Source organism: Botrytis fragariae (assembly GCF_013461495.1).
Source record: "Botrytis fragariae strain BVB16 chromosome Unknown tig00000012, whole genome shotgun sequence".
In the NCBI taxonomy this organism is placed as follows: domain Eukaryota; kingdom Fungi; phylum Ascomycota; class Leotiomycetes; order Helotiales; family Sclerotiniaceae; genus Botrytis; species Botrytis fragariae.
The window spans coordinates 2,625,676-2,652,476 of NW_023500989.1; the positions used below are offsets into that span (position 1 = coordinate 2,625,676).

Genomic DNA, 26,801 nt, shown 5'->3' on the forward strand with positions numbered 1-26,801 from the left:
GGAAAAAACAAAGTACAACACCCTTTCCCTAAATTGTTACTTATATACTACTACAAGCGAACGCAAGAAGACTGAGCCCGGGTAAGGATCCAGCCATCCTCAAAGAATCAAACATGCAATCAAAAATGACAAAATCGCGCCCAAAACCTCCGCATCAATCCAAGTTTAAAGACCAGAGTCGGTCTTGAGATAAGGAGCTTGAGATGGATACCATGCATTCCACTTATTGCAGGTATTTGTCAATGCTGGCGAGATCGGATTTACGGCGTTGATTTGGTTTTTGGTTTCCAGGAATTGTACCGCGAGACCCTCGCTTACGTGCCATGCCTGATTTGTGTGTTAGTATGGGAATTCTGAGAAGTAGTTTATGGAAAGGAGGTACTTACAATATGGCAATGCATCAACCAAGCACCAGGGTTATCAGTTTGGAATGCTAGAACCATCCATCCTCCAGCAGGCAACATGGCAACATCTCTTCTAGTTGGGTTGTCATAATCAAGGTTCGGACTATTGATAGTGTTGTTGTAAGTTCCAACTCCCGTACCTAAAAGGAAGAAATCATGACCGTGTAAATGCATTGGATGTGGGACGTTAATGGAAACTGGGTTTCCGTTGACATTTCCAGGTACTTCTTGAATGATCCAATAATACCATTGAGCGGCATTGGGCAACTCAATCAAATTCTCTGAAGCAGGCCAGGAATTGTTACCATCGAGCACGTATTGCAGGATGGGTTTCTTCCAATCGACATCAATGGCACTGAGGTTGATTCCCCATGTCACGATTGGTCCGCTGGCATCAACACCAATATTGATGGCGACGTTGAGTTGATCAACATTTCCACTAAGTGGGTCACTGGGTACAAAGCTATCCCAGAAAGGAATGATTCCAGTTTCATCGGTACATCTTCCAGTATATGGAGTAGCTGAAGATGACGGAGTGGTGCTTCCTGCTCCTGAATAGGTGAAGATACTCTTGATATTTCCATTATTGTTGTTGGTACCGCACCCATTCTGAACTTCAGCTCGGAACCAATAGCTTCCAACAGTTTGATTGGCAGTGATGATAACATCATATCTTTGGCCAATACCGATGAAAATCCAGTTTGTGGTGTATGGGACAATGGGTACAAAATCACTTGTGATCACGGTAAAAGCATGGTTATCTAGTGACACCATGAAATGATTGTCGACTGAAGTGTTGATGAGACGGAGACGGTACTTTTTGCCTGCGGTTATGGTGTTCGTGGTATATTTTCCACCAGTTTGGCCGGCAGGAGCGACCATACTACCGTTGATGAGTCCATTGTCACCTGATGGCGGTCCAGCCTGAGAATGAGCTATTCTTTCACCGAGTGCAAACACTGGAGTATAATACCAATCTGAGATGGTGTATACTCCAAGATCAACATCGTAGTTAGAAGTTGCGGGTCCGTTAATCACGATTCCACCGAGCATTCCTTCGCCATATTGAGCGGAGTAATGACTGTGATACCAGCTCGTGCCGAACTGGGTCGCCTGGAAAGTGTATGTCTTGGTGTCGCCAGGAGCAAGGGGACATTCTGTGATTCCTGGTACACCATCCTCGGTACAGGTGTGGTATTGTCGAAGCCCGTGCCAATGAATGCCAGTACCGTTATCTGGCATGGAATTCTTCAAAGTAACTTGGATCATATCACCCCACTAAAAGTATGTTAGCAATTTGCACATACCGTGAGAGCATTAATACAGGTCTTACGTCAGCGTATAGGGTTGGTCCAGGATATTGGCCATTGACCAACATGCAATTTTGGCGGGTAACTCCATCGGGAGCACAAGTCGTGTTGGTCACTTCCCAATTATATTTTCTGGTGACACCAGTGTTGGGATTCTTAGTATCAAAATCAGTTGCAATACTGAAGCCATTGCCCCAACAGGCTCTGGTGAACGGCGAGTTCGTACAAGCAGGATCAGCGACCAGACTAGAGAGAGCAGAAGTGGAACTTGAGCTTAAAGTTGTCGTGGTACCAACAGAAGTCGACGTGCCTGAAGTAGTTGTTGAAACCTTCGAAGATGATGAGCCAACTGATGACGACTTCAAGGTTGACGAACTTGAGGACTTGGAGGTACCAGATGATGTTTTTGATGAAGTGCTAGAAGCTTTCGATGAAGTGCTAGAGACTTTCGATGAAGTGCTTGTCTTGCTGCTGGAGACCGTTTGTCGGTTCACCAGACCATCACGTTCATTGATTTGAGCTGGGAGGATTGCTCCAATGGCAGCGGAAGACAAAAGTAGAATATTCAACAACTTCATTTTGAGCAAGTTAGAGAAAGAAACTTGAGGGAATTGATCTGAAGAGAGTAATATCTACGCATTCAAGTGAGACTTGATGTATTTATCTTGTCAGATCAACACCCAGAGTGTTTTGACTAGCCCCGAGATGCTTTTTCTGGATTCCCATGTCGATGCACACGAGATCGCGGTGCCGTCTCTGACACGAGGTGAGGCTCGACTGACAAGCAGGAGAAGCAGCCATCACATTGTTACCACACGCGCTTTCAGATGGCACTGTAAATCAAAAGCTTCATGGCTTACATGCATCTCGGGATGGAACATCCAATGACCAAAGATTACTGTGAGTTCAGCTGAAAACATTCCATGTCCAGTCATCTGATTTGTTGACTGAAATCAAGATTCCGGATCGGGATCACTTCAAAAGTGTACACCACTTTACATGATGCCAATCCTCAAGAACTAGAATGATAAGACTTAGTGCATGATTTGTGCTATTGGTAAAAAAATAATTCAGGCACGGCAGCATGGTACATATGCTGTCAGCCCTCGGACAGTACTGTAGTTGCTTTGGTGGCACGCCAAGATTCGTTCAATCTTCCACATCCGATATTCTACGGGAAAAGATGATAACAATAGCAACAGTTGCATCTCACACAATTATTGGCATACGTATGCTTTCCGTTCCCGAAGATATCCACAGGAAGACTTTCAATATCACGATCTTATGCCGAGGCCGAATTTCTTCATGTATGCGAGGCTGAAATGTTCAGGTGCGATCCTTCCTCATGGGATAGATAACTAGCCCGCTTGGCTTTTACCGTGTTGATCTTTGGCGGGTTGATGGGCCTAGGATTTCTTTTGTGCCGTAGAACTTAAGATCGATGGTTTATGGAAGATGTTGCGAGTGCAAACTCCGTAAAACCACCAATTTTGCTTACTCAGACTTGCAGAAACCCCTTGGAAAAATTGAATAATTAGTCTATTTTACAGGCGTTTTAGTGTGTAATTAGCGTCTGGGCACCTGTGACTGAGCTTCAATTGGGCCTAAGTCGTCCGTTATTCACGAACTTTTTGACGCCAAATCATGTTCAATTCATCCTCCGGAAGCATCCGACGGAAAATAAATATACGAAACGATACAAAATCACCTGAATCACCAAAATGAGTCAAAAGAGTCGAATATATCCTTGATTTGGTAATAAAGATTGACAAAACAATATTATGCAGCTGTTTTTAATAATCTGCAGCCTATCCTTGGCTTGAAATCAGTGAGCCACAGCAGCGGCTCGTTTATTTATTGGCTTAGTCTTCAGGCTTCTCGCGCACGTGTTTACCCTGCATCAGGGCTTCTTTTTTTGCAGGGGTTGTCCGAACCTTGGGTTTTTCTTGCCTTGGTCTTGTTTGCAATGACATCCGCGATACTCTAAAAGAAACAAAGCTTTGCGGCTTGGTATTAAACACAATCTTTACTGAGCGGCACTCATTTTTGTAGCACGCTGAAGATCGCTAGGACTACTGACTTATGACGCGGTCGTATCGGAGTTGAAAATGCCATTGAAAGCCTTCTTTATATCAAAATGACCAAGATACACGGTATACTTACCCCAGTACCGATACCGAGAATAGGACAGCTGCAAAGATGAAGATTGTGGCGTTTATCTGCGTCCGAATCAGAGGTAGTCAGAGATAGTTGGAAATACCTAGTCATCTCACGTTACTGTACAGTAGCTTTGAAGTATCACTCAAGTCACTGTCAGCACACACATCATCCTTCGTATTGATCCTTCCTCTCATTGCACTCTCCAGGCTCTCTCCACATTTGTCACTCCACTTCATTGCATCTGACAAGAAGAATTCAAGCAATGAAGCCAATAAGAATCATTCTTCGAAATCGACTTCTTGAGTTTGTTGTGCGGCACAGCAAGGCTTGTATCTTGGTCTCTAGTGTAACGCAGAAGCTGGAGACGTTCCGTTTCTATTGCTTTATGGATATTCTTCATTCTGTCAGATGGAATCTGTCAATATTCTGGGTGGTGTTGGAAAATCCTGTGTAGTATTGCGCGTGTCCACGATTCTGTAGCTGCGGTATGTTTCTTTTTTTGGATGGGCTCGGCGAGGAGCGGAACAGCTCAGATCCAGTCGATCCAGCTCATAAAGTATTTCCAGATATCAAAGTTGATATATGATCCTGCGAACCCAATTGTAACTCACATTCATCAAATTCATCGTTCACCATCATCTGGCTTTTCATCATGTTTTCTTCAATCGTTCATCTCTCTTGCACGCTCGTTGTATTAACATCTATCTTTACTTATGTCAAGGCAGACTGTAAATCATATGGTATCGATTTCCAGAATGGAGGTAACTACTTCATCAACAGCGCAGATAATTCCAGCTTCACCGCCGTCACTCAATTTACCGGATGCTCTGGCGAGGCTGAGGTGATTCTTGTTGCCCCTAATGATGATTCATGGGAGTGCAGTGACATTGAAACTCAACCTGACAGTACAAACATGCTTTCAACATGGTAGTTATACTTTTCAAGGACTTCAAGTTGACACTTTGACTAATGTTTTTCAGTCCTATTTCCAAAAATCAGATGTACAGCGGAACTTGGACCATTGTTATTTTGGCAAACAACGGAGCTGGAGCTTCTTTCGCCGCTCAGAGAACATTTGAACTCACCGTTGGAACTCAAGCCACAGTAACATATATCCCAACCGGTAAGTTGTTCAAAGTGATGTAATGAAAGTTCTGGGAATTTGACATCCGTTAGTGAATATCACGAATGTTGTGACACCATCAACAACTCTACCAACTACCATTACTGACACCGATTCAACCACGCTTCCTGCTGTTACAATCACCGCAGCTTCAGCCACTGCCAAAAATACAGTTACAGTTACACCCAAGAAGGTCACAATTACGGAAACGACCACATCCACACGGACTATCACTTCAAGAAAATACACCTTCCCCATCGTTACAGTCACAAAAACAGCCTCATGCAGACTTCCCACCAAGCCTCCCATGCAGGATGTATACCCCAATCAACATTTCCTTCTCTTGGCACAAAGTGTTACATCCGATTCTTCCGTTAAACGTACTGCTATGCCAGCACCCGCAGCTGCAGTCATTACCCCGGCTCCAAGGGCCAATCCTGAAAGCCGAGATGCTATCGTTGACATTGCTAATATTCTTGGACGTCGCGCTGTTGGTCGCGTCATCGCAAAGAAGCTTAAGAAGCGTGCTCCAGATGTTCCAACTGTAACAGTCACCGACACAACCACATCTGATTGGATCACATCCACTGTTACCAGCACTGCTGCTACTACAACTTTCTATAGCACAGGTGAGATTCTACTTTTTGAATTTTGTTTGATGAATGCTAGTATTTACTAATACACCTCACTCATTTAGCTACTACAACTACATTGACCACTATGTAAGAATAAATTCCCTCTCCAAATTATCTAAATCTAACAAAACCATAGTACACCTGCACCAGTTACTATTCGCAGCGGAGTAACTACTGCAACTGTAACGGCACCAACGCCTACATCAACAAAGACTACCCAGACTTTCACCATTACCACAGTCACATCGACAATCACCCACAAGTATGTGTATCATTCCTTCTGTGAATTTCAATCCATGAGAGCACTCTCATTCTTTAATCCAATCTTGCTAACATCTCACTTTCTCTAGGATCACGATCACAAAGACGACGACGCCGGCTTCGGTCATCGCAACTTGCACTTCGAAGGGCGGTTCAATTGTTTGATTATCTTAGAGGATTTTTATGGTTTTGTTCTTCTACATTTCTTTGTTCGTTATGTTCTGACCATTTCTTCTGGAGTTTTTGATCCGAAGAAATTGGGGTGCGGCGCGATTTGATTCCAGAGCTATTTTCTATTCAAAGATGGAATTGTGTCAAGTCACACCACGATACGAGCTGGACGATGTTACATGTTTTCCTCTGTTTACCTGGAGTTATTTTTATGTATTTGTGCAATTAAATCAAGTATTGAAATATTCTCGTGTTCGCCGTCTGCAATGTAGCATTCGGCTATGTGACCCGTATATGCTTGATAAATCTGCATGCATTATGCACAGCATTTACCCCCGGATTGTGGCGAATCCCCCGAACGAAATATCCGCTGGCAGTGCATGTCTAGTCTTCCCAATATTTCCTATACAAGAAAGTTTGATAGATTAATGCTCAATATCCATGCATTTTATCGCGGCTCTAGTTCTACATTACGTTTTTTTTGATGTAATTTCGGCTTAAGAAAACAGGAGTCAGCTTTGATCGCTCGTCTAGATAATGTCAATTATAAGCATGCATCTGTCGGGTTTCTAACGTTCAAAGGCCTCTCATGAATGTTAATTCCGGTCTTTAAGATTTCCATAAGCTGAGAAGTCGATTCAGGACAGTCACAAACTTCATTATTGATCGATGATCGATTCTTTGAAGTCTTGCTATGTCTGAGCAAATATAGTTCTGTGCTAAAGCAATGCTGATACCTTGAAAGTATAAATCATTCCCGCGTCATTATACCGTCTTTCATTTAGTAAACCCCAGCCCAAGAACAGCACGCTGCGTCGACAGGCTATCGAAATAAAGTTGCGAAAACTAGCGCCATTCTATAAGCATAATATGACCGGAGCTCTTCTATGTACTAACAAACATAGACTTCTCATTCAAAAAGTTCTAGAATAAGCAGAAAATAGCATCGAAAGATCCCAGCAAGTACAGCAGAACGATGTATCATGCCATTTCATATAGCATATCAACATGCAACGATTCAGTTCCAGGAACAAACAGCCATCAAGTCCCCAAATAGAAATATTCACCGCCACTAATCATTCGCTCGATCGTGTCAATCGTGGAAACTGCAAGCCTAAGATCCACGCCCTTGGTTCCAGCTGGCGCTTCTGCAAGCCTTTACCCTCCCACTGAGGATTTCGGGCTTTCGCTACTTTTACTGACGGGAACCAATATGTCAATCCATGCCCCAATTTGTCTGTTAATGCAGTTCGTCTGACTCTTCCTTTAGCTCTCGCTGATTCGGAGTTTCTATTCAGCTGCCAAACAAGACATCAGTCAAGGCATGAAATATCCCACTACCAAGCGCCCTTCATCTAAACATTCTTCAGATAAACATCACACGTCGCACAAGAATCAAGATCGGAGTTTCCAAGTCTTGAATATCAAGGGTGTATGCCTTGTGCCTGAGCTGACATTCATGCAATATATCCCGCGACTCCATGTTTCATCTTGACTCACTCCACCGCCAGCTCGTGATTAATGCTCCGTTCTATTCGGAACAATACTCGGAACGATGTTGATGTCAATAAATCTACGGTAAGCTGCTGAGATGAGATGGCTGTGTAAAGCCAATATACGCCTCTTGTAAACCCTTGTGAACACTATCAGTCTGAGTTTCTTTGCGTAATTGTTCAGTTGATAGGTAGGTAGATATTGCAAGGTAGTCTTACACGAAGTCAGCAAGGCTGACATTTTATGGGAACAATAAGGATACATTCTAAGTACTTTAATGAAATCGAATGAAGTTGCGGGGATAAGCTTGCATTGATTATGGTGAGAAAAAACCTTAAGACCACACACACGTGTCACGCTGTGCATGAATATCGCATCAGCATCAGCATCGGAAAATTATTATCCCACTTACCGATTGTGAGACGAAAAGTACTATGAGACATCATAATGGGATACGAAATAGATCTAAGTCAGGGTCCGGATTTCCCCAGTCGTTCGAGTCCCTCTCGTGTTCTTCTAACGGCTGTTTACGTACCTATGAAACAACAGTTACACGCGAGAGACATTTCAACGAAGTTGTGCGCAATGGAAGCTGCATTTTCATGGATGTATGTAGAATTGTTTCGTGCAAGTATATAATTCGACGCGACGTATATAATTTTGAGTCAGCAATCTGATGTGTCACCAATCTCACCCCAAAGTCTAGACGCAAACAATTGATGTTTTTCTGTATGTCAAATTCAGACCCAATATTACTGGACCAGTAGATAAGCTATTATGCCCACCACAACCCCACTACTGGAGAAGAAACTAGAGGTTAATAATCTCCTATTTAGGATACTTGACTTACGGTGTATCAACATTTTCTGTCTTACCTGTGCTGTATACATATGCATGTATGTGCAAGGTGTACGCAATCTTCTCGGAGCTAATTGCGAACCAAGCCACTGGTATAGTGTAATACATATCGTGAGAACACACGACAATACATGATAGCAATAAATTCCAGGTCCAGAAAATTGATAGAATTATGTAATGCATCTATCTCCCTAGAACCCTCCCAAATCGAATTTGAAAACAGCACACCGCTTGTCCAGTGCTCCTCCATTCACACTTCCCACCCCATTAACATTGAACAGAGCAACCTGATTAAAACCTTCATTGATATTCAGTTTATTCCACCCTGGACCCGCTTGAGGATTTTTGGCGAAATCGGCCCATGACTTTTGGATCAAGGCACTTAGGCTTATTTCGGCTGCGGTAGAGTTTGCGGGAAAGTTACCAAAGACGAGAGGAATTTCTGAGGAGTGATAAGCGCCGAGACCTGGGACTGGTTGGATGTTTGCAAAGGTTGCATTGTAGTAATAGCGGAAGGTAGGGTAACCGGCGGCGGAGCTTAAGTTTGCGACAATAGCACCAGGCTGTGGGGTGAGGTTTAGTTAGAGGTTTTTGGAAAGGAAGAGGGAATTGGGCTGAACGTACACATTGGAATATTATATCGGTATAAATTTGTTCGACAACAGCAGCTGGTGTGTTCAATCCATTTTGGCCGACAGGATACGTAGCAAAAACTTCAGCCTGCAGTGTGGCGTTGCCCGAAAATAGTGTTTGTAAAGCTGCCGTAATATTGCTTTGTCCATAAACGAAAGCAGAACCCTCCTGAGCATTTGAGCCGATAAGTACCGGTACATTTGCTATTTGGCGATTTGCTCTCCTGAGTTGCGGGTTTGAAACACGAGTCAAGTTATCTACAATTGGCTGGAACGATAGTCCCGCGTGCTCAATGTAAGATTTAATGGTGAGTGCATCGGCAGCTCGTAGGCAAGCAAGCACGCTACCGGTTTTGGAACAACCGAGGCCAGCAGCGAGGGCATTCCAAGATGAGGTTCCAGAAACAGTGCCAAGTCCGGGTGTAGCCGTTAGGGTCCGAACACTGTCTTGCCCAGATTGCATGATTGCTGCGCGAAATGGTGGAAAAATTGAATAACTGGTGACTAGAGCATCCACAGAGAGTGCACCGGCGGATTCGCCGAATATCGTTACTTTAAGAGGATCTCCACCAAATGCTAAGATATTGGCTCTGATCCAAGCCAGTGCTAGTCGTTGATCAAGAAGTCCTAAGTTCTGTCCTATGTTGGGCAATTCCGGAGAATTTGGAAAGCCAAAAACTGTGTCTGATTAGCCATTGCTAGATCATAATGTCAGTTTTGAAGAGCACCAGAGCAGATTCACCATTAGTTCGGTAGTTGAAAGTTACAACAATCAAATTTTGCTTTCCAGCAATATTACTACCATCATAGTATTGAGATGACGCTGAGCCAAACTGCAAAGCACCACCATAAATCCATACCATCACCGGAAGTAATGAAGCGGGAGTAGCTGCAGATGGAGCATATACATTGAGATATAGACAATCTTCACTTTCTGACACAGGTGGTGGGTTATTGAAGAGAGTTAGGGTGAAGGCACGAGCAGCATCTGGATCTGCAGGTGGTCAGGAAAGCTCTGTTGAAGATAAGATGATATCACGTACAGTTGAATTGCTGGATACATGCTGGTTGAAGCTGTGTTGCGTTGTATGAATTGCCTGCGAATGAGCCTGGTATAACAGGTGGGCTAAAGCGTTGAGGTGGTCTTGCAAAAGGTATACCGAGAAATTTGGCAACAGGCAAAGTGACTCCTGGGACGGGGGAAAGAATGCCGTTGATGACGCCTTGAGGAACAATGGCGATTGAATTGAGAGCCCCAACAAAGCCGACTAGAGCCAGAAGAAAGCCAGTCGTAATCATGATGAAAAACTTTGCTTTAAATCTCTGGATTGTCTAGAAAGAATGAGTCGAGAAGATGAAGCTTTCGATAATCTCATCATTTTGGAATCGAACATTGTGACTTTATACTTCTTTTACCATGTCAACAGTGTCATTCATGGCGCGTTGGTTAGCACCATTTCGCAATCTTTTACATTACATTCGCATCATTTGCAAACATCTGCAATTCCTCGGGACATTCTCCAAGTCGAGATTATCGAGGTAACGTTGGTAGAGTCGCCAATCGCAACTCTTCCACCAAGTTGAACTCCGAGGTATAATGTTATGTGGCGGCATTGACTACTTTAAATGACAAGTAATCATGGCAATAGCGTAAAACCGGGATAAAATTTGTCTGTCAATGTAATTTTGCCAGATTTGACCGTTTTTTAGAACTTCTTGATGGTAGTAGAGATTTCATTAGACTTCTCATCAAATCTATGAAAAATGCCGAGGTGTTAAAATATTCCAAATTTATTGATCAAGTGGAGTGAGAATAGATGATCAAATGAACATATTAAGAGGTGAAAAAATGGATTCTGGTTTTCCGTTTCTGCGCCTTATAAAAGGGAAAGAACAAACTTTCATCTCATGTTTCTTCAGACAAGGATCCAGAGCGTGGCCCTCGGGGATGGTGATATGCTTTGAAATCCGCAAACCCTCGCCTTTGCGAGATACGTATGGCTACGATTGAAGGCAGGACTGCAGTAACGTGAAAGCTGAGATAAACCACAAGGATAAAATCTTCAGCGGATAAATGCATCGGATTTATGTCTTATTGAAGCAAAGTCTCCGTCTGGGGTAGGGTGAACATTATGAATGGGGTAGGAATCGCTTCAAAGAGCCAATTGAGTGCCGAGCTGCCGCTTTTAATGAAAGAGGAGCTTTGACCAAGGCATCCAGAAGACTAGACATTTCAAGTTTCTTTCAAGCACCGAACGCATAGCTACCAAGCATGGTATACACTTTCCACGGATCGTTCTCGCTTCTTTTCTCGAGAATTTGAGCAACAAGTTCGGCATTTCGAATACCAAAATGGCTGCCGATATAATGCAATTTTTCGGTAGCCCATCTCCATACATTGAGGTCAGAATCTCTGACAAATCCGGCTACGTAAAGTGGGAATATAAGTGTATAGCAGGCCAATCTGTGCGAAGGTGTGTGTGAAGTGCATGAATTATTCGATGTAACAATTGGATGCAGTAAGTCCATTTGTCCCAGCGACCTTACAGCACCTATACAATCGAGATATTGTGGAACAGAAGCACAAATGTTAGACGCAATCTCATTTACTTTGGTAAGATACTGCGAACGCTCCATCTCAGTGGTGGCGTTTGACACGAGAAAGTTCACCACTAAAATGTGAGCCAGTCTCACAACATTCCACGTCTGGGTTGAATGTCTATCGGGGTATGAATAGTAGACGTTTCCATAGACCATCCTAGAGGGTAGAGCCCTGAATATTTGTTTGATTCTTACATCGCGGTCAGAGAAATTCTTGAGGATGGAATCCAATTCTCTTGCTTCTCGAAGAGAGCTTTCCGTGGCGCGTTTTCCATTCTGAATATTGCTTTGCAGATTGACATATTGTGCCATTATCTTCGACAATTGCCATTTGGGGTTCCTAGGAACATCAATTGAAGGACTTTTCTCCATGTATTCTCGAAGGCGAAAGAAGCCACTCGGAAGAGCAGTACCCGCTGCGAGAGAGGTAATGAGCAAATTTGTGCTCAATCGTGTGAAAGCACGCATTGCAGCACTTGATGTAGTAAATTGGTCTCCACATTTTTCGGATATAGCGAGAGCACCTCGTAGGTGACTACTCCACCCTCGGCTTCCAAAAGGTTGAGTAGTTGAGAGCTTTTCGAACAAATCCAAAAGTAGAGTTGTGAATAGTGTCGTCATTTCCTTTGATGTTTCAGGTGATTCTAGAACTTTACTCATGACGCCAAGAGCGCATGTGTACCTCTCCAAAGCAATTAAACGCGCTTTTTGCGAGCCAAACTGGTGTGAAAGATATGCTAAACTGGCGGCATCTATTGTTAACTGCAAACATACAGGTGCTTTCTCCGATTGATGATATGGTTTCAGGAAATCCCAAGCCCCTGATCCGTTAATTTGACCTGCAAGAATATAATGGTCGAAGAACAACTCTTTCGCCTGAACGTCGAGTGCCAACGGAAGATAACGTGGTTCGGTATTGGCAGCTCCTAACTTCATCACCAGCGAATCTCCTCCGCCATTGGTTTCATTAATACGCTGACGCACAGCCGTCGCTTTCTGATGTAGGCTGTCGGTTTCATCTTTGATGCGCAGCTTTTCGGTATCCCGATATCCAGTGCAAATCACCCAGGCTCTCATGCATGAGCCACAAGTCACGGGCGCAAGGTCACACTGCAACGAATGTCAATCGTGATTTATTTAAAAAGATCGCGTTTTGAAATACCTTGAGTCTCCGAGCTCTACATCTTTCACAAGCCTTAGATGGTTTTCCACGAAAGGACATAATGATGATTCCACACCGAGAATCAAACGAAACTCGGAATTTGATATTGCCGCGATGGATAATTTGGCACGTGTGATTCTATCAAATTAAGCGAATAAGTCGTACTGTAGATAATTACCCAAACTTAGACCAGTTGACTGATTAACTGGTTGGTTAGACTTGGAATTGAATTTGGTGATTTTTCTCTCTTTGTAAGAAGACTGCTGGATTTTCTTCGACTTCAACAAGCCAACGGATGGAGAATTTTGGAAGAGTTACTAGTTCCACTCGTGAGACTGATCCACAAACATTCCAAGCCTTACCTATTCTAGGATACATTTCGACGCTAAACCTTTGTCCAATGAAACTCATCAAAAGTATTGGCTGTGAACTTCGCCTTCAATCCATTCTCTTAGCTAGAGACGGAGAGCGGTACAGACATCATGCCTTTGAATTCAAGGAGAGCTCTGATGGCGCTCATGTCTGATCCATCTCAAAGTCCGATCCATGACATTCGGAGGACTTAAGATTATTAACTCCTTGGTGTAAATCCTATAAAGTTGTTATGAAAGCCATTGTCACTTCTCAATATCTCAAATTATCACAACATTCCACTTATCACTCATACATTATTCCGTATTATCAAAGCTATCAAGCCTTCGAAATGACATTCCCTTATAAGCACGTTCTCCTCATCGGGGCTACATCTGGAATCGGTCTTGCAATGGCTGAACGTCTCGTTCAAGAATGTAAAGTCACCGTCGTCGGTCGTCGCAAGGATCGACTTGATGAGTTTGTAGCCAAGCATGGCGATAAAGCGAAATCCATCTCTTTCGATATCGGTGATACTGAGAAAGCCTCTCTATTTGCAGCTGACGTGATTGAGAGCTCTCCTGATATCGATTGCGTCTTCCTCAATGCAGGATATCAACGCAAACATGATTTTTCTAAGCCTGAAAGTGTCGATATCAAGGGCTTCAACCATGAGATGCACGTGAACTTTACCAGCTTTGTGGTATTAACTCATGCTTTTCTTCCGTATTTTTTAGAGAAAAAGCAGGAAACCAGCTTCATCTAGTTCGTTACCTCGTCACAGATTCTATGTCACTTCCAATTTGGGAAACGAACATTAGCTAACGAGATAAAAGCACAACTACAAACCTGAGCATGGTGCCAGCCGCAACTCTAGCAGGTTACTCTGCTTCCAAGGCAGCTCTCAGCGCATTCATTCTTTGCTTGAGGGATGACCTTCGGGACACGTCAGTAAAGGTCATCGAGTTATCCCTCCTATGGTTCAAAGTAGGTTTCATGCTCACCTTCCTATTCTGTCTCCGCCATCTTGCCTCCATTGTTCCATCACCTACTTCAATACTCTCATCTCATTCCCGCCCGTTGCTTCTTTGTTGCCCATCCCATCCGAACTAACACTCACGCCAGCCGAACTCCACGACTATATGGGACCCCACGGTCGTAACCTAGGTATGCCCACCGGCGAATTTACAGCCAAAGCATACACCGGTCTATGCAGCGGTGAAGACACCATTCTCATCGGAGATTTAGCTTCTGCTGGTAGCATCTTGGATATTGCTACCAAGAGACGGGAGTTGTTTGAGATATTAGCGAAGTTGATCAGAAGTCATTAGGCTTAGATATCTGGAAACTGGAGAAGGAGCAAAGATGTGTCGTAACCCAGTAAATGGAGGGTGACTCATGGGTATACAGTGAGGGGCTGAAAATCGGAACGCTGTCTTCGCAATAATGTATTAACGAACTTCGGTATTAGGGAAATATAATCGATTGACCAATACACAAACATAGGATTTCTACATCAACCGAGGATTATTATATTTGAAACAGAAACACAAATGAAATGGTTTCCCATCGAGCGCTTATAATAACGAACGAGGTCAAAGACTCAAATTTGAATCATGAATGAGAGCAAAGACTAAGAGTACAAGATGGTCCAATCCCAAAACATGAATATTTACTAGTTTGAGAAATTCTAATAGACTAGATATCAATATAAGAGATGTATCGTAAGCAATAACTAGCTTATAGATGATGCAACATAGTAGATACAGGAACTTTCCCCTTGTGCGTGCTTGACCAGTAATAGGACGCGGTAGACAAAAAAACTCAGGTCTAAGTAGTTTCTCGAGATTGTTTTCGGCATCAAATATTGTGATCAAGCTGTCATGATTACCTCCTAATAGAGTGATATTCATAAGAGCTACAATTCCATCTGTAAGACAAGACCAACTATCTCACTCACAAAAAGCCAAGCGACTAATCAATCAAAAGCCAGTTGAAAAAGTAGTAGTATCCGAAGTGGTAAGACGTTGTTGAGTCTCTTCTCACCATGATAGATTTTGACCCAGTGATGAGCGACGAAGTGAACTGTTGTCTTGAACTACCTAGGCATTCTCATACTGTAAACAACCAATCTCAAGATTGATTGCGGGGAGTTGATGCTGTAGCCTCGTACGGTCCGTGCACTGGCTGATCACAACCTTCGATGCAGCCTTGTTCTTATTCCCGCCTTCTACATTCACGACGCGCTTTTTGGAAAGTACTCAAAGGATGAAGGAGAGGCAATTATTGTAAAAATCCGAGATATATAAAGGTAGAGTGCGACGAACAAACTTGGGAAAATAATGGCAGATTGTATGCGTTCATGATTTTTCACAGTATTTCCAAAATATGGCCTTGGTCAATTCTCTAGGTCTACATCAACCTACAGGACTTCAATATGCTATTAAAGAAGGATACCTGACTGCAGATGCATCTAGTGGTTCTTACGACTGGTATAATGTTTGCGACTATGATACAGGCTCAGAACTCGACGACGAACTATTAGTTACACCAAGATGTGTAATTTGGTCTCGGGGAGGGGTTTTTCGAAAAAGCTACAATTTTGATCTCGAGAAAGAACCAATTACACAGGCATTGTTGACTTCATTTCCCAGCGTGGGACCACTGCCATCCAAGAATGGAACACCAAAGACACATAAGAAAGGCTCGAACACAAAGGAAAAGGCAATTGTAGTGTTCTTGAAGACGCAGGCGCATGTTTACTTTCTCTCTGGAACCAGCCATGTTATACATTTGCCATTTGAAGTCGAGTCTGCCACTGCAGCACCTATCGGTCTCATTATACAGCGAAAGTTACGTTCAGAAACTAACGTTGCAGCATCTATAAAGTTTCCACGAGTACCACCCAACTCCTTTGTCTCGTCTCAGCCCCAACCATGGTCTGCGACAAGTTCAATCCAGTCCACCTTTTCCACTGCGGACTTGGGTGCTCCTATGCAGATGCCAACTCAAATGTCTACTTTGGGAGATTTGTGGGAACCTCCTTCTATTCAAAGTGATGCAAACTGGCCACGACTATTTTCCTTGTCCGATCCATTGTCGGAAATGGGTTTGGTTGTTGCTCAGCCAGGCTTGTCTGATGGCCAAGTAAAACGTAGAAGTTCTGGCAAAATATCAACACTGGACCCTTCGGAAGAGATTCTTCATGTATCTCGACCGAACGAATTTTCTGCCAAAGACTCAGAAAATCCTCTTGTACTAGCCATCACCCTTAATCGCGAGACTAGTATGTATACTGTGTGGAAGCTGACTTATGTTGGACAAGAAACAATACCAAACGGCAAATCTCGAGTTCCGAGTGGTGCAGCGTCGCGCCGACGAAGCTCATTCATGCCGGGTGGAACAGGAGCTACAACACCCATAGGAAATAGTCAACAGACGATGCGAGAAAGCTTTGGTGGAGTCACTCCTGGATTCAAGAAAACCCCTGCATGGTCTGAAGATGCGAAAAAAGACAAAAAAATCGATTTTGCCTCCACGCTTGATCCCGATTATGAAGGTGGCATTATGCCTAGGAGAAGCTCCCGACGTGTAAGCTCAATGTTGGCGAGAGCAGATCTATCAGCTTCACACGAGAGAAATGCTTTCTCTGAGCTAGCAACTGGTCATCAGCACAATGCGGGTCGACTTCGCGATTCTTTGGGAAGCCAGCATACTAGAACGAGCATTGGATTAAATGGGCAGACTTTCTCGCAGCCCAGTCAATTGAGCCAGAGCGTCAACAGTTTTCTTGAAGCACCAGTCGACGAACTTCTGGATCAACTTCGTGCTGGGGGTGATTTTGGCGGCTTCAATGATATGGGCCTTGATGATGACGAATTTGACGCTCTTAGACAGGAAATCATCCTTACCAAAGTTTGTAGTGTATCCGCCGAGCATAGTAACCTTCGCTTTTCTAGCCAACATATACCAGCAAAGAGTCAATGTAAGATCTTTATACTACCTGCACCACCGTCTGCGGCAGATGATCATCAGGGAAATTCAATAGTCATATGTATCTTGGATTCAGACGAGAAAAAGCTTCTTGTAATGACTCTTAACACCAAAGTTCATAGAAGAGCTAACTACAATGACAATGAGGTTTCTTCAAATGCGGAGAAGGAAATAACATTAGTCAACTTGAAGGAAGTTATGAGAGCTCCAGGTGTGATCGACGCTTGCAAATTCGATGACGGCGATATATCTCGGATTCTGGTTTTGACTGAAACAGATGATGGTTTTGGAGAATTAAGTTTACAAGCCCCATGGAGTATTCTCATGAAGGTGACTCTGCCTGCGAATTTCGTCATACACAATATTCGAAACTTGAGTCATAACCAACATCCACGTGAAAAGAGGGAGGGAAGCTTCAAGAGAGTTCTGAGTCAAGGTCCCCGTGCTTTGAAGGGGCTGCGTAACCCAAAACCTCGAGGCTTGGTCGATTTGGTGGATGATGAAGGCAAAATGCATCAGCTGCAAATACTCATGCAGCCACGCAGTCCTTACGTGGCTAAAATTCTTGAGGTGTGCACTAAAGTTCTACCGGGTGCAAGTGGGGGCGAAGGAATGCTTGTTACATGGTGGAATGCTATGAGGTGGCTTGAGCTTGAATCAGTTGAAACTGCAGATGCGGAATGGACGTCTCTACTCATTGTTCTATTCTCAATGGTTATTAGCTTTAGCGCAGCCAAGCAGCCTCAGAAGAAGGCTCATGCAACAAGAAAATCACGCGCAGCATTATTACGATCTAGCAGTGGCGCGCAAGTGGATGTGAGTTGCTATGAGACTATGCTCAGTCAATTGGCTCCATATGGAAACCCCATGCCGCCTTGGCTTAACAGTGGTGGATGGAAATGGCTCCTGGATGAACAAGAGGATTCCGGAGTCTTCCCTTCCTCTGGAACGGAAGGCCTTCTATTGACAACCAAGGACAAGGAAACCTTTACCAAAAGGCATGTGACTCTTGCACAAACGTTTTTTTACTCAAAATTAGGCCAGGAAGCGGTCACAGGCTATCTACCGACGGCAACTAACAAATCTCTTGAGCTTCGTCAAGCTGCTCTGATTGATGTTCTCACCGCCCTACATTTATTGCGCGAGGAGAGAAAGCTCAACACGATGACAGCCGATTCGTTTAGTACTGGCGTATCTACTCTAACACCGGTACTAACTCAAATTGTCCGATGGCTCAGGTGGGAAAGCTGGATAGATTTTTATGAGACTGAAGAAGCCTCTTTAGTAGATGCACCTTATGATATCGGTAAGCTTCTATACTCTGTATGTGAGGGTTGGAAACCGCTCACCATTTTTGTAGATCTTGTTCTCGCAAATCAAATTGCTGAGCCGTTTGATTGTCCATCGATTTACACATGGATACAGGATTGTTTTCTTGGTCGAAGGTTGATGCCCTTTTTAACACTTCAAGATATAGTGACACTTAGATCTGCCATTCCCACCAGAGGTATCAGAGATCTTGAGCGATGGCGTAGCTCAACACCGAGAACTCTGCAACTTGCTCAATTCTTTTCAAGCATGCAGGATGGATGGTCTCCTGTAGAACTTGTGGAAGCACTGTCTGCTTCTGGAGTAGACAGCCTTTTTCTTGAGACCTTGCCAGAGGCTATACTTGCCCCTCTTCAAGAAGCAATCGTTGAATGTCAAAGTGAACCTCCAACAACATGGAGTCGAGAACTGCTTGCACTGGTTGGTCGTGAAGATGTTACCATGCTGTTGACGCCCGGCCGTTCGGCTCGAAACTTCCAGCCCTCTCTTTTGGTGAGTCAAGAGTTCTATTATATCAACAAAAGCTAACATCTATAGCCACCTTCACATGAATCAAGTTTGGACGTTCATGCCATCTGCGCATCCACAACGGAGATTGAAACAACTGGAGCGTTCGATGGATCCGCTGAAGTAGACCGTCAAGCTATTACTCGAGCCATCTTCAAAGATGACAGAAGAGTTAATGAAGCATCTAATATCCTAAACACTTTCCGATCTACAATTGCTCGTGTCAAATCATCACCTGATTGGACAGAATCAGAATTGTTAGAAGCTCAAAAAGAGCACGCTCAAATGCTGGCTTATCGCACTTTGGCCATACCATCTGGAAAAGGATTACTATATTACAGTGCTCGCATTCCTCTTTTGACCCAAAGATTTGCTATTGGGGGTTTCAATCTAAGCTGTGTCATGAAGCCAAACAATAATACCATAGGTGTTGATAAGAACGCATTCACCGAAGAAAAGGTCTGTTGGGCATTCTTCCACGCAGGCGTATCTGCCGGTCTTAGCATTTCTCGAGATGCAAAAGGTATTGATACTTCATGGATTCTTTACAACAAGCCACAACAAGATCTGAGCAATCGTCATGCCGGTTTCTTACTAGCACTTGGTCTCAATGGCCATCTTAAATCGGTAGCAAAATGGGTTGCTTTTAGATACCTGACACCAAAGCATACAATGACATCGATTGGACTACTTTTAGGATTGGCGGCATCCTATATTGGGACTATGGATTCATTAATTACACGGCTACTCTCAGTCCATGTGACAAGAATGCTCCCACCTGGAGCAGCCGAGTTGAACCTTTCGCCACTTACACAGACTACGGGTATCATGGGTATTGGTTTGTTATATTGTAACACCCAACATCGTCGGATGAGTGAGATTATGGTATCTGAGATGGAGCATATTGATCAAGAGGTTGATGAGGAGCCTTTGAGAAACGAAGGCTATCGACTTGCGGCAGGGTTTGCCCTTGGTTTTATCAATCTCGGCAAGGGCTCTGATCTGAAAGGACTTCACGATATGCGACTTACAGAGAGACTCATTGCATTGGCTGCCGGAAGCAAAAAAGTTGACCTTGTACACATCTTGGACAAGTCCACGGCTGCGGCAATAATTTCCATTGCTCTTATTTATATGAAGTCGGAGAATCAGGTGTTGGCTCGCAAGGTAGACGTGCCAGATTCTGTTCTCCAATTCGATTACGTTCGACCAGACGCTTTCCTACTTCGAACACTTGCACGACACTTAATAATGTGGAGTAAGATAGAGCCTTCACACAAATGGATCAAAAAGAGCTTACCTGCTCCTTACAAGAGTCGAAGTTCGTTGCAATGGATCAGAACTTTGACATCAGCAGACCTTCCATTTTACGATATACTAACTGGGCTCTGTTTCAGCATCGCTTTGAGGTTTGCTGGCTCTGCAAATTTGACCGCAAGAGATATACTGTTGCACTATTTAGACGAATTTAGACGAATTTGTCAAATCGAAGCAGACTCATTTGATAAAAAGTTAGCAAGAAATACCGTTCGCAATTGTCAAGACTTGGTGGCCCTTGGCGTAGCTACTGTCATGGCGGGCACCGGAGATATTGCTGTTTTTCGTAGACTTCGTTCAATGCACGGTCGTGATGATAGTGAAACACCATATGGTAGTCATCTTGCAGCTCATCTGGCCATTGGTGCATTATTCTTAGGTGGTGGTACTTTCACTTTCGGAACTTCAGATAAAGCAATTGCCGCATTACTTGTGGCATTCTATCCAATATTTCCATCAACTGTTCAGGATAACAAATCTCACTTACAAGCTTTCCGTCACTTCTGGGTTCTAGCCGCGGAACCTAGATGTCTCATTACAAGAGATATTGACACTGATCAACCTGTTCCAATACCTCTTCAAATTACACTTCGTGATGGGAAAGAGGAGGAACGCCACACACCTTGTCTTATCCCGGAACTCAACCAAATTAAAACGGTCCGAACATGCAGCCCTGAATACTGGAATGTCGTTCTGGATCTGGAGAGCAATAAAGCCCATGTGGAAGCATTCAAATCAACTCAAATTCTATACGTTCGCAAACGCCCAGCTCACGACGCTAGCACCAACGCCTTTAAAGCTACTCTTCAAGCCTTAGACGAAGCTGATCAAACAGCCAATCAATCTCTTCAATGGCTTTTTGAACTCCCTGCTTTCTCAACACTTACTAAAGCGGAGAGGGCGCTGGTATTGCCGCCCGATCATGGTGGGCCAAGGGATATTCATGCAGGCGCAGAACAAACATCTGTGGATTCTAGATTGATTCTTGAACATGCGACGTTGGATAGTGGGAACAAGGATAGATTATTAGGATTGAGGTTGTTATTTGAATGGGCAGATAAAGCTATGGAGGAGGGAAGGGAGATGAGGTGGATTAGGAAGGAGGTGGTGCAGAGGCTAAGAGCAAGGGTCTGGGTTGGTGAGATGGAATAGATGATTTCATTTCGCAGTAAGAATAATCGAATGAATTAATGTGTTATGATGAATGGGACTGGCTTAACATGGTGTTGAAAAATAAAGTCAAAAGTTTGGCGTCATTACAGGTGTGACTTATAGAGAGGAGTGTAAAAATACTATCTTTGTGGTTTTAGATATATCAATACGAAGACAAAAAATAAGTTTGTTTTCACTATCTATTTTTGCCTTGCAATTCTTGTCATTTCTTATCCAATTGCTCAATCTAAAATGCCAACATCGATGAAAATTTCAATGACCTGCAAAGTAACCCGTCGCAAGGTCTGTCAAAAGTCCCCCCCTTTGCCGCTTACATCATATTTGCTATTTGACGATTTAACATTCTGCTTTCAGCAATAAGACCTCATGGCGACCATGAGTGACCTTGTCAATTTTTGGGGTGCAAATTTTTCTTTTATTGATTCATGCTGTATATTCAAAAAGGGACCGGTTCGATACGGGTTATGAAAGTCTTGGGGGGGGTTTAGATGGGATATAAAACTCAAATAGGCACCTGATGTTGAAGTGATAACCAAACTTGATTTCATTCTCAAGTATATAAATTGGAAAAACTATCGATTTCTTATTTCTCTCTCAATAATTTATTCCATCTTTGCTTAATTAATAATTTGAGTGGAAAAGATGAATACCTTAACTCTCATTACTTTCGTGGCATTGATGGTTTCGTGTGTCTTTGCGGCACCGATTGATCATTTTACTGAGGGTGATGCTTTTCTGTCAAGGAGGGGTTTGAATACTACTACTGCGCATGTTCAACGAAGTGGTTTGAATACTACTGTTCCTCATATCTCACGAAATGATTATCCGAGCGCGGGGGATGTTGTTCTTACTTTCTATGCTAGGAATGGTGATTCTTGTATGTATCCCCTGTTCTCTTTGTCTGCTTCTTTCCCCCTCACCTCACAACTAACCCCTTTTCTAGTTCATCAAACTTTCCCTGTGGATGGAAATAACTACGTCATTGATAACCCCCTTAAGATCGCAAAGATAGTCGCGGAAGGAACGGGATATTGTGCAATCACGGGGTACTCGGGAAGTTTTACACAGACGCAGAATACGTGTGGGCCGCTGACGGTTAGTCCGGTCAGTGTGCAGGTTTGGGGACAGTGCAGTACGGCGTTGCCGGCGGAGGGGTATGGGTTGGATGTTGTACCTAATTAGTGTGGGAATGGAAGGGGATGGAGAAGGAGGGAAATGGAGAATAAGGGAGGAGAGGATAGGGTGGGAGAATGGTGGGAAGATTGGAAATGCTGATCGGGCGACAACGATGTTTTGGGTTTTACATGGTGTTGATTTTGTTTCGTAGGATTGTTCACAGAAGGGGCCTTGTCTCTTTTTTCTTAGGAATAAGAACCCAAAATAGATCGCAAATGATTCGCAGCAATTGATTATTATGACCATACGGAGACGTACTGCAGATTCAACGTCCAATAGTATACATATCCTAGAAGACCCAATACCCCTCGAGACCCGATTATCGTCTGAACCTAAACACCATACCCTATTCGCATTCTCTAAATAGCCTTTCCTCTGCCGGGCGCCTCCTCAAACTTCTTTAACCATTTCTCTTCTTGCTTAAATAATTCTACGGCTCTCATTGCGCTTGGAGAACCATGCTCTGGATCTGCGTTGCCTTCGAGTAGTGCCTATTAATCATTAAATATCTAAGAAGAAAAAAGGATCCGAGATTCGAGAAAGTTTGACAAGAAAATAAAAGAGATCTTCATACCTCGATAACTTCAGATTCTCCCTTGAAGACAGCACCTGCTAGAGGAGATTGTCCTCGGTCATTTAATGAATTGGGATTCGCGCCATGCTGAAGAAGAAGTCGAACGAGTGGTGCATGACCGTGGTAGGCAGCTAACATTATCTATTTTCCCATATCAGAGAACGTCCATCGAATTAAAGGTTATAGTATCGAAACTCAAATCATGTGAAAGGAGGGATGGCACGTGATGAGGGGTAAACAAAAGCGCCGAAGATGACAACACAATTAACGATTTTTAGTAAAAACTTAAAACTTACGAGACTATCGCCCTTCTCATTTGTCATATTAGCCGGTAGTCCTCGAGGTAAAGCTTGTTCGAGAATCTCAATATCCCCATTTCGAGCTGCGTCGTACATCCTGGTTGCTAGAGCTATGGCTGCGGGTGGGAGTGAGGCGACCGTTGCACCGTTTGAAGGGTTTGGATCCGACATCTTTGGACGACAGTTGAGAAGTATTATTTCGAGGAAGGAAGATCAATGATAATCCAAGTATTAGATATTGGATGCCGAGTTTATATGTAAAATATATGTATCTGTGGTTTTGATACAGTAAGATTCGGGGCTGAAGATTATTAATCTTGGTTCTGGATTGGTCTTGTGGATTTGATTAGCGATTCAATGGTGATGACATCGTTAAATTTTGGGTGTACCTTCCCTGTACAATAACTCCATGAATCCGTCCGCTAGTACCCGCTGATATCCGCAACATACAAAGCTTCCCGAGGTTCTCTCCGCATTATATTGATATCAATATCCTCACTTCAATTTCCTCAATCCACAATCTTAAAAATGCGACCATTGCTTCGAGTGCCCCTCAAATCCTCGCTCCCAAAACTCATCACTCCACGACTTTACTCTACTGCCAAATCAGGTCGACCACAGTTCATCTCCTCCTTCCAAATCCCGACCCCGCATTCCAACGGTACCATCCGTGTTCTATCATTATGTCGCCCCGAAGCTCGTAATGCTATTAGTATCCAATTGCTACAGGAACTGCGCGCGCATGTTGATGACATTGCGGCGGAATATGACGCAGATGGAAATGAGATAAGGAAGGTTAGGCCGCAGGGAGAAGATGGACCAACGAGAGCTTTGATCATTACTAGTGAGGTTGACGGGGTATTTTGTGCGGGGGCAGATTTAAAAGAGAGGGCTACTTTTACGCCTGAGATGTATGTTCTTATTCGTTTCTCTGGCTGTCGAGTCGCAAGAAAATATGAAGACTAATCATCAATAAACATCAACAGGACTCAAACATTCCTCCATAATCTCCGCTCAACATTCACCAAACTTTCTGCACTTCCAATTCCAACCATCTCGGCGATTTCTTCGGTTGCTCTTGGTGGCGGTCTCGAATTGGCTCTTTGTACACATATGCGTGTTCTTGCTTCCACAGCCGTCGTTGGATTGCCAGAAACGAGACTTGGTATAATACCCGGCGCGGGTGGAACACACCGACTTCCAGCTTTGATAGGGATCGGAAGGGCGCGGGATTTGATATTGACAGGGAGGAGAGTAAGTGGTCCGGAAGCGTATTTTCTAGGAATTGCGGATCGATTGGTTGAGGTTAAGGAGAATGAAGGGGAGGGGGAGGGAGAAGGAAAAGAGAAGGGTGATATAATGAAGAGGGCTAAAGAAGCAGTTTTGAGAGAGGCAGTTCATCTGGCGGGGACTATCTGTGAAGGAGGTCCGGTGGCAATAAGGAGTGCGTTGAAAGCTGTGGGGTGGGCGAGGGAAGATGTTGAAAATGATATGTATGGAAGGGTTGTAGGAACAGAAGATAGAGACGAGGCTTTGGCTGCTTTCAGAGAGAAGAGAAAGCCCGTTTTTAAGGGGAGATGAGTGGCTCATTGATTGACATGGACCGAAATTTGTGAGGGATCAAATTTGACATTCATCGAGCGGAGTCATGGTAAATAGGAAGGCTAAGATGAAGTTGAAACCAGCCACAAAAGACAGGGAGGATAGATGAAAATGAATATCATCACGAGATGTGAAGGCAGACTGGAAGCTCTTTGCGTCTTAGGCGTCTCGGTTACAAATTGATTATATCAGGAAAATGAAGGGGTACCTGCTACGGACATTATTGCATCTTAAATTATTTAAATATGTTTCGTGCATCGAGATTAGATCCGATGCCACACACGCTTATCTGTTCATTCTTTTCTTTTCTTACTGAAAATCATCTCTAACCTAGAGAACCCATCATGTCGATACCCCCTTTCGCAAAGTTTGTTAGCTTGATGAAAATTGTCCCAGCATTCGGATTCTACATCATCGTTGTAAGACCAGTCACCCTTCCGTTTCTATCATTTTATTCGTCTCACTCATTGAACTTATCTTTTTCATCTCCTATCTTCATCCTTCTTTTCCTCTCTTTTTTTTATTAATTTCTTTGAAGTACCCAACACTAGCTCCAGGAAAAGTTGCTTCTGTGTCTACAAAGTCTCAGGGCTGGGTGGGAGTCTTACCACTCTTAAATTTCATCACTTAACAAGTGGTATAATAAGTTGTGTCGTATGTATATGGATGTACTTGGTGCTGGCGTTGGAGTTGAAGATGTTGCAAAGTTGAATTCTATTAGTGGAACGTGATGAAGAAACTGTTGGGGGAAAGAGTAGGTCAGTAAGGTTATGGGGAGAGGAAGAAGAGAAAGGGAGAGGAGAGGATATCATAGGGAAGGGAGAGAGGGATCGAAGAATATTGGTAGAGGGGAAGAGACAGAAGATGAAAAGGAAACGGAAATATGGATGTCAAACAATATACATAGAAGAAGACAGAAAACATACCTATCTCTATGTCCTTTAACTCTCATTCCAAACTGAACAATGAATAAACTAGTCTACATCTAAGATTAAGAACGATGGGGACTTCGTTGATGGTAGCTCTGATTAGATTGTATTTTGATGTTGAACAAGAGATGTTGAACAGAGGTTGAGGAACAGAAGTTGAGGAACGAGGTACCATGAGATAGATGGAAAGGGGAGTGATACAGAGATTTCTTGGAAGGGGTATGTAAGAGTAATGGCGAATTTGAAAGAGATGAAAGAGGACGGTATCGTTGATGGGTTAGGTGTTGGGTTAGGTGCTTATTAGGATATTGCTGTAGATGAAGGTACCCCAGAGCCTTTCGCTAATTATCGATATACAATATCGGGTTCCCGAGAGATCAGGAAGAGCAAGAAACATCGAGAGAGGAGTGAAGGAGATACGAGCCGTGAGGATATGGAAACAATGGACCATCTAGATCAACACTTTCACCTGCGTTGTAATACACCTATCATGTAGACCGATCAATTATCTATTATTTTATCACCATAGATGTCCAAGTCCGAAGTGAAATCGAAGTAAGTTAACTCATCGGGACATTTTTGAAAAAGCTAAAGAGATTATTATGGTATGTTATTCAGGGAAAGCATCCCAGGACTCCAAGCATGATAAAACATCGAAGTAGTCTTAAAAATCACAACATCCTTATATTAAAAAAGATAGCCCTGATCATCTTTATACCCATCCATGCTGATATAAGTCG

General features: G+C 43.4%; 10 protein-coding genes across 10 annotated transcripts; 5 read left to right on the top strand and 5 right to left on the bottom strand.

The window, feature by feature from the left end:
- Positions 1 to 165: 165 nt before the first annotated feature.
- On the bottom strand, positions 166 to 2,292 carry Bfra_003023 (putative laccase protein; the record flags this gene model as incomplete). The annotated part of the gene is made up of 3 exons (XM_037333435.1): positions 166 to 327; positions 387 to 1,682; positions 1,738 to 2,292. 3 exons carry the CDS (start codon positions 2,290 to 2,292, stop codon positions 166 to 168), a joined length of 2,013 nt encoding a protein of 670 aa, XP_037195563.1.
- A 1,284-nt stretch (positions 2,293 to 3,576) lies between these two features.
- On the bottom strand, positions 3,577 to 4,274 carry Bfra_003024 (uncharacterized protein; the record flags this gene model as incomplete). Its single annotated transcript, XM_037333436.1, has 2 exons — positions 3,577 to 3,780; positions 4,194 to 4,274. 2 exons carry the CDS (start codon positions 4,272 to 4,274, stop codon positions 3,577 to 3,579), a joined length of 285 nt encoding a protein of 94 aa, XP_037195564.1.
- A 252-nt stretch (positions 4,275 to 4,526) lies between these two features.
- Positions 4,527 to 6,058, top strand: Bfra_003025 (uncharacterized protein; the record flags this gene model as incomplete). The annotated part of the gene is made up of 6 exons (XM_037333437.1): positions 4,527 to 4,801; positions 4,855 to 4,997; positions 5,051 to 5,626; positions 5,695 to 5,719; positions 5,769 to 5,900; positions 5,983 to 6,058. The coding sequence occupies 6 exons, from the start codon at positions 4,527 to 4,529 to the stop codon at positions 6,056 to 6,058; spliced, it is 1,227 nt and encodes a 408-aa protein (XP_037195565.1).
- A 2,549-nt stretch (positions 6,059 to 8,607) lies between these two features.
- Bfra_003026 (putative para-nitrobenzyl esterase protein) lies at positions 8,608 to 10,347 on the bottom strand (the record flags this gene model as incomplete). The annotated part of the gene is made up of 4 exons (XM_037333438.1): positions 8,608 to 8,979; positions 9,041 to 9,726; positions 9,791 to 10,042; positions 10,092 to 10,347. The coding sequence occupies 4 exons, from the start codon at positions 10,345 to 10,347 to the stop codon at positions 8,608 to 8,610; spliced, it is 1,566 nt and encodes a 521-aa protein (XP_037195566.1).
- Positions 10,348 to 11,292: 945 nt separating this feature from the next.
- Bfra_003027 (putative c6 transcription factor protein) lies at positions 11,293 to 12,871 on the bottom strand (the record flags this gene model as incomplete). Its single annotated transcript, XM_037333439.1, has 2 exons — positions 11,293 to 12,759; positions 12,812 to 12,871. The coding sequence occupies 2 exons, from the start codon at positions 12,869 to 12,871 to the stop codon at positions 11,293 to 11,295; spliced, it is 1,527 nt and encodes a 508-aa protein (XP_037195567.1).
- Positions 12,872 to 13,514: 643 nt separating this feature from the next.
- On the top strand, positions 13,515 to 14,493 carry Bfra_003028ia (putative short-chain dehydrogenase reductase family protein; the record flags this gene model as incomplete). Its single annotated transcript, XM_037333440.1, has 3 exons — positions 13,515 to 13,888; positions 13,999 to 14,153; positions 14,288 to 14,493. The coding sequence occupies 3 exons, from the start codon at positions 13,515 to 13,517 to the stop codon at positions 14,491 to 14,493; spliced, it is 735 nt and encodes a 244-aa protein (XP_037195568.1).
- Positions 14,494 to 15,550: 1,057 nt separating this feature from the next.
- Bfra_003029 (putative negative regulator of mitosis protein) lies at positions 15,551 to 21,460 on the top strand (the record flags this gene model as incomplete). The annotated part of the gene is made up of 3 exons (XM_037333441.1): positions 15,551 to 18,461; positions 18,516 to 18,976; positions 19,022 to 21,460. The coding sequence occupies 3 exons, from the start codon at positions 15,551 to 15,553 to the stop codon at positions 21,458 to 21,460; spliced, it is 5,811 nt and encodes a 1,936-aa protein (XP_037195569.1).
- A 663-nt stretch (positions 21,461 to 22,123) lies between these two features.
- Bfra_003030 (uncharacterized protein) lies at positions 22,124 to 22,663 on the top strand (the record flags this gene model as incomplete). The annotated part of the gene is made up of 2 exons (XM_037333442.1): positions 22,124 to 22,358; positions 22,425 to 22,663. 2 exons carry the CDS (start codon positions 22,124 to 22,126, stop codon positions 22,661 to 22,663), a joined length of 474 nt encoding a protein of 157 aa, XP_037195570.1.
- Positions 22,664 to 22,981: 318 nt separating this feature from the next.
- Positions 22,982 to 23,701, bottom strand: Bfra_003031 (putative ankyrin-like protein; the record flags this gene model as incomplete). Its single annotated transcript, XM_037333443.1, has 3 exons — positions 22,982 to 23,148; positions 23,232 to 23,372; positions 23,528 to 23,701. The coding sequence occupies 3 exons, from the start codon at positions 23,699 to 23,701 to the stop codon at positions 23,017 to 23,019; spliced, it is 447 nt and encodes a 148-aa protein (XP_037195571.1). The 3' UTR covers positions 22,982 to 23,016.
- A 357-nt stretch (positions 23,702 to 24,058) lies between these two features.
- Bfra_003032 (putative enoyl- hydratase isomerase protein) lies at positions 24,059 to 25,111 on the top strand (the record flags this gene model as incomplete). The annotated part of the gene is made up of 2 exons (XM_037333444.1): positions 24,059 to 24,441; positions 24,517 to 25,111. The coding sequence occupies 2 exons, from the start codon at positions 24,059 to 24,061 to the stop codon at positions 25,109 to 25,111; spliced, it is 978 nt and encodes a 325-aa protein (XP_037195572.1).
- Positions 25,112 to 26,801: the final 1,690 nt, after the last annotated feature.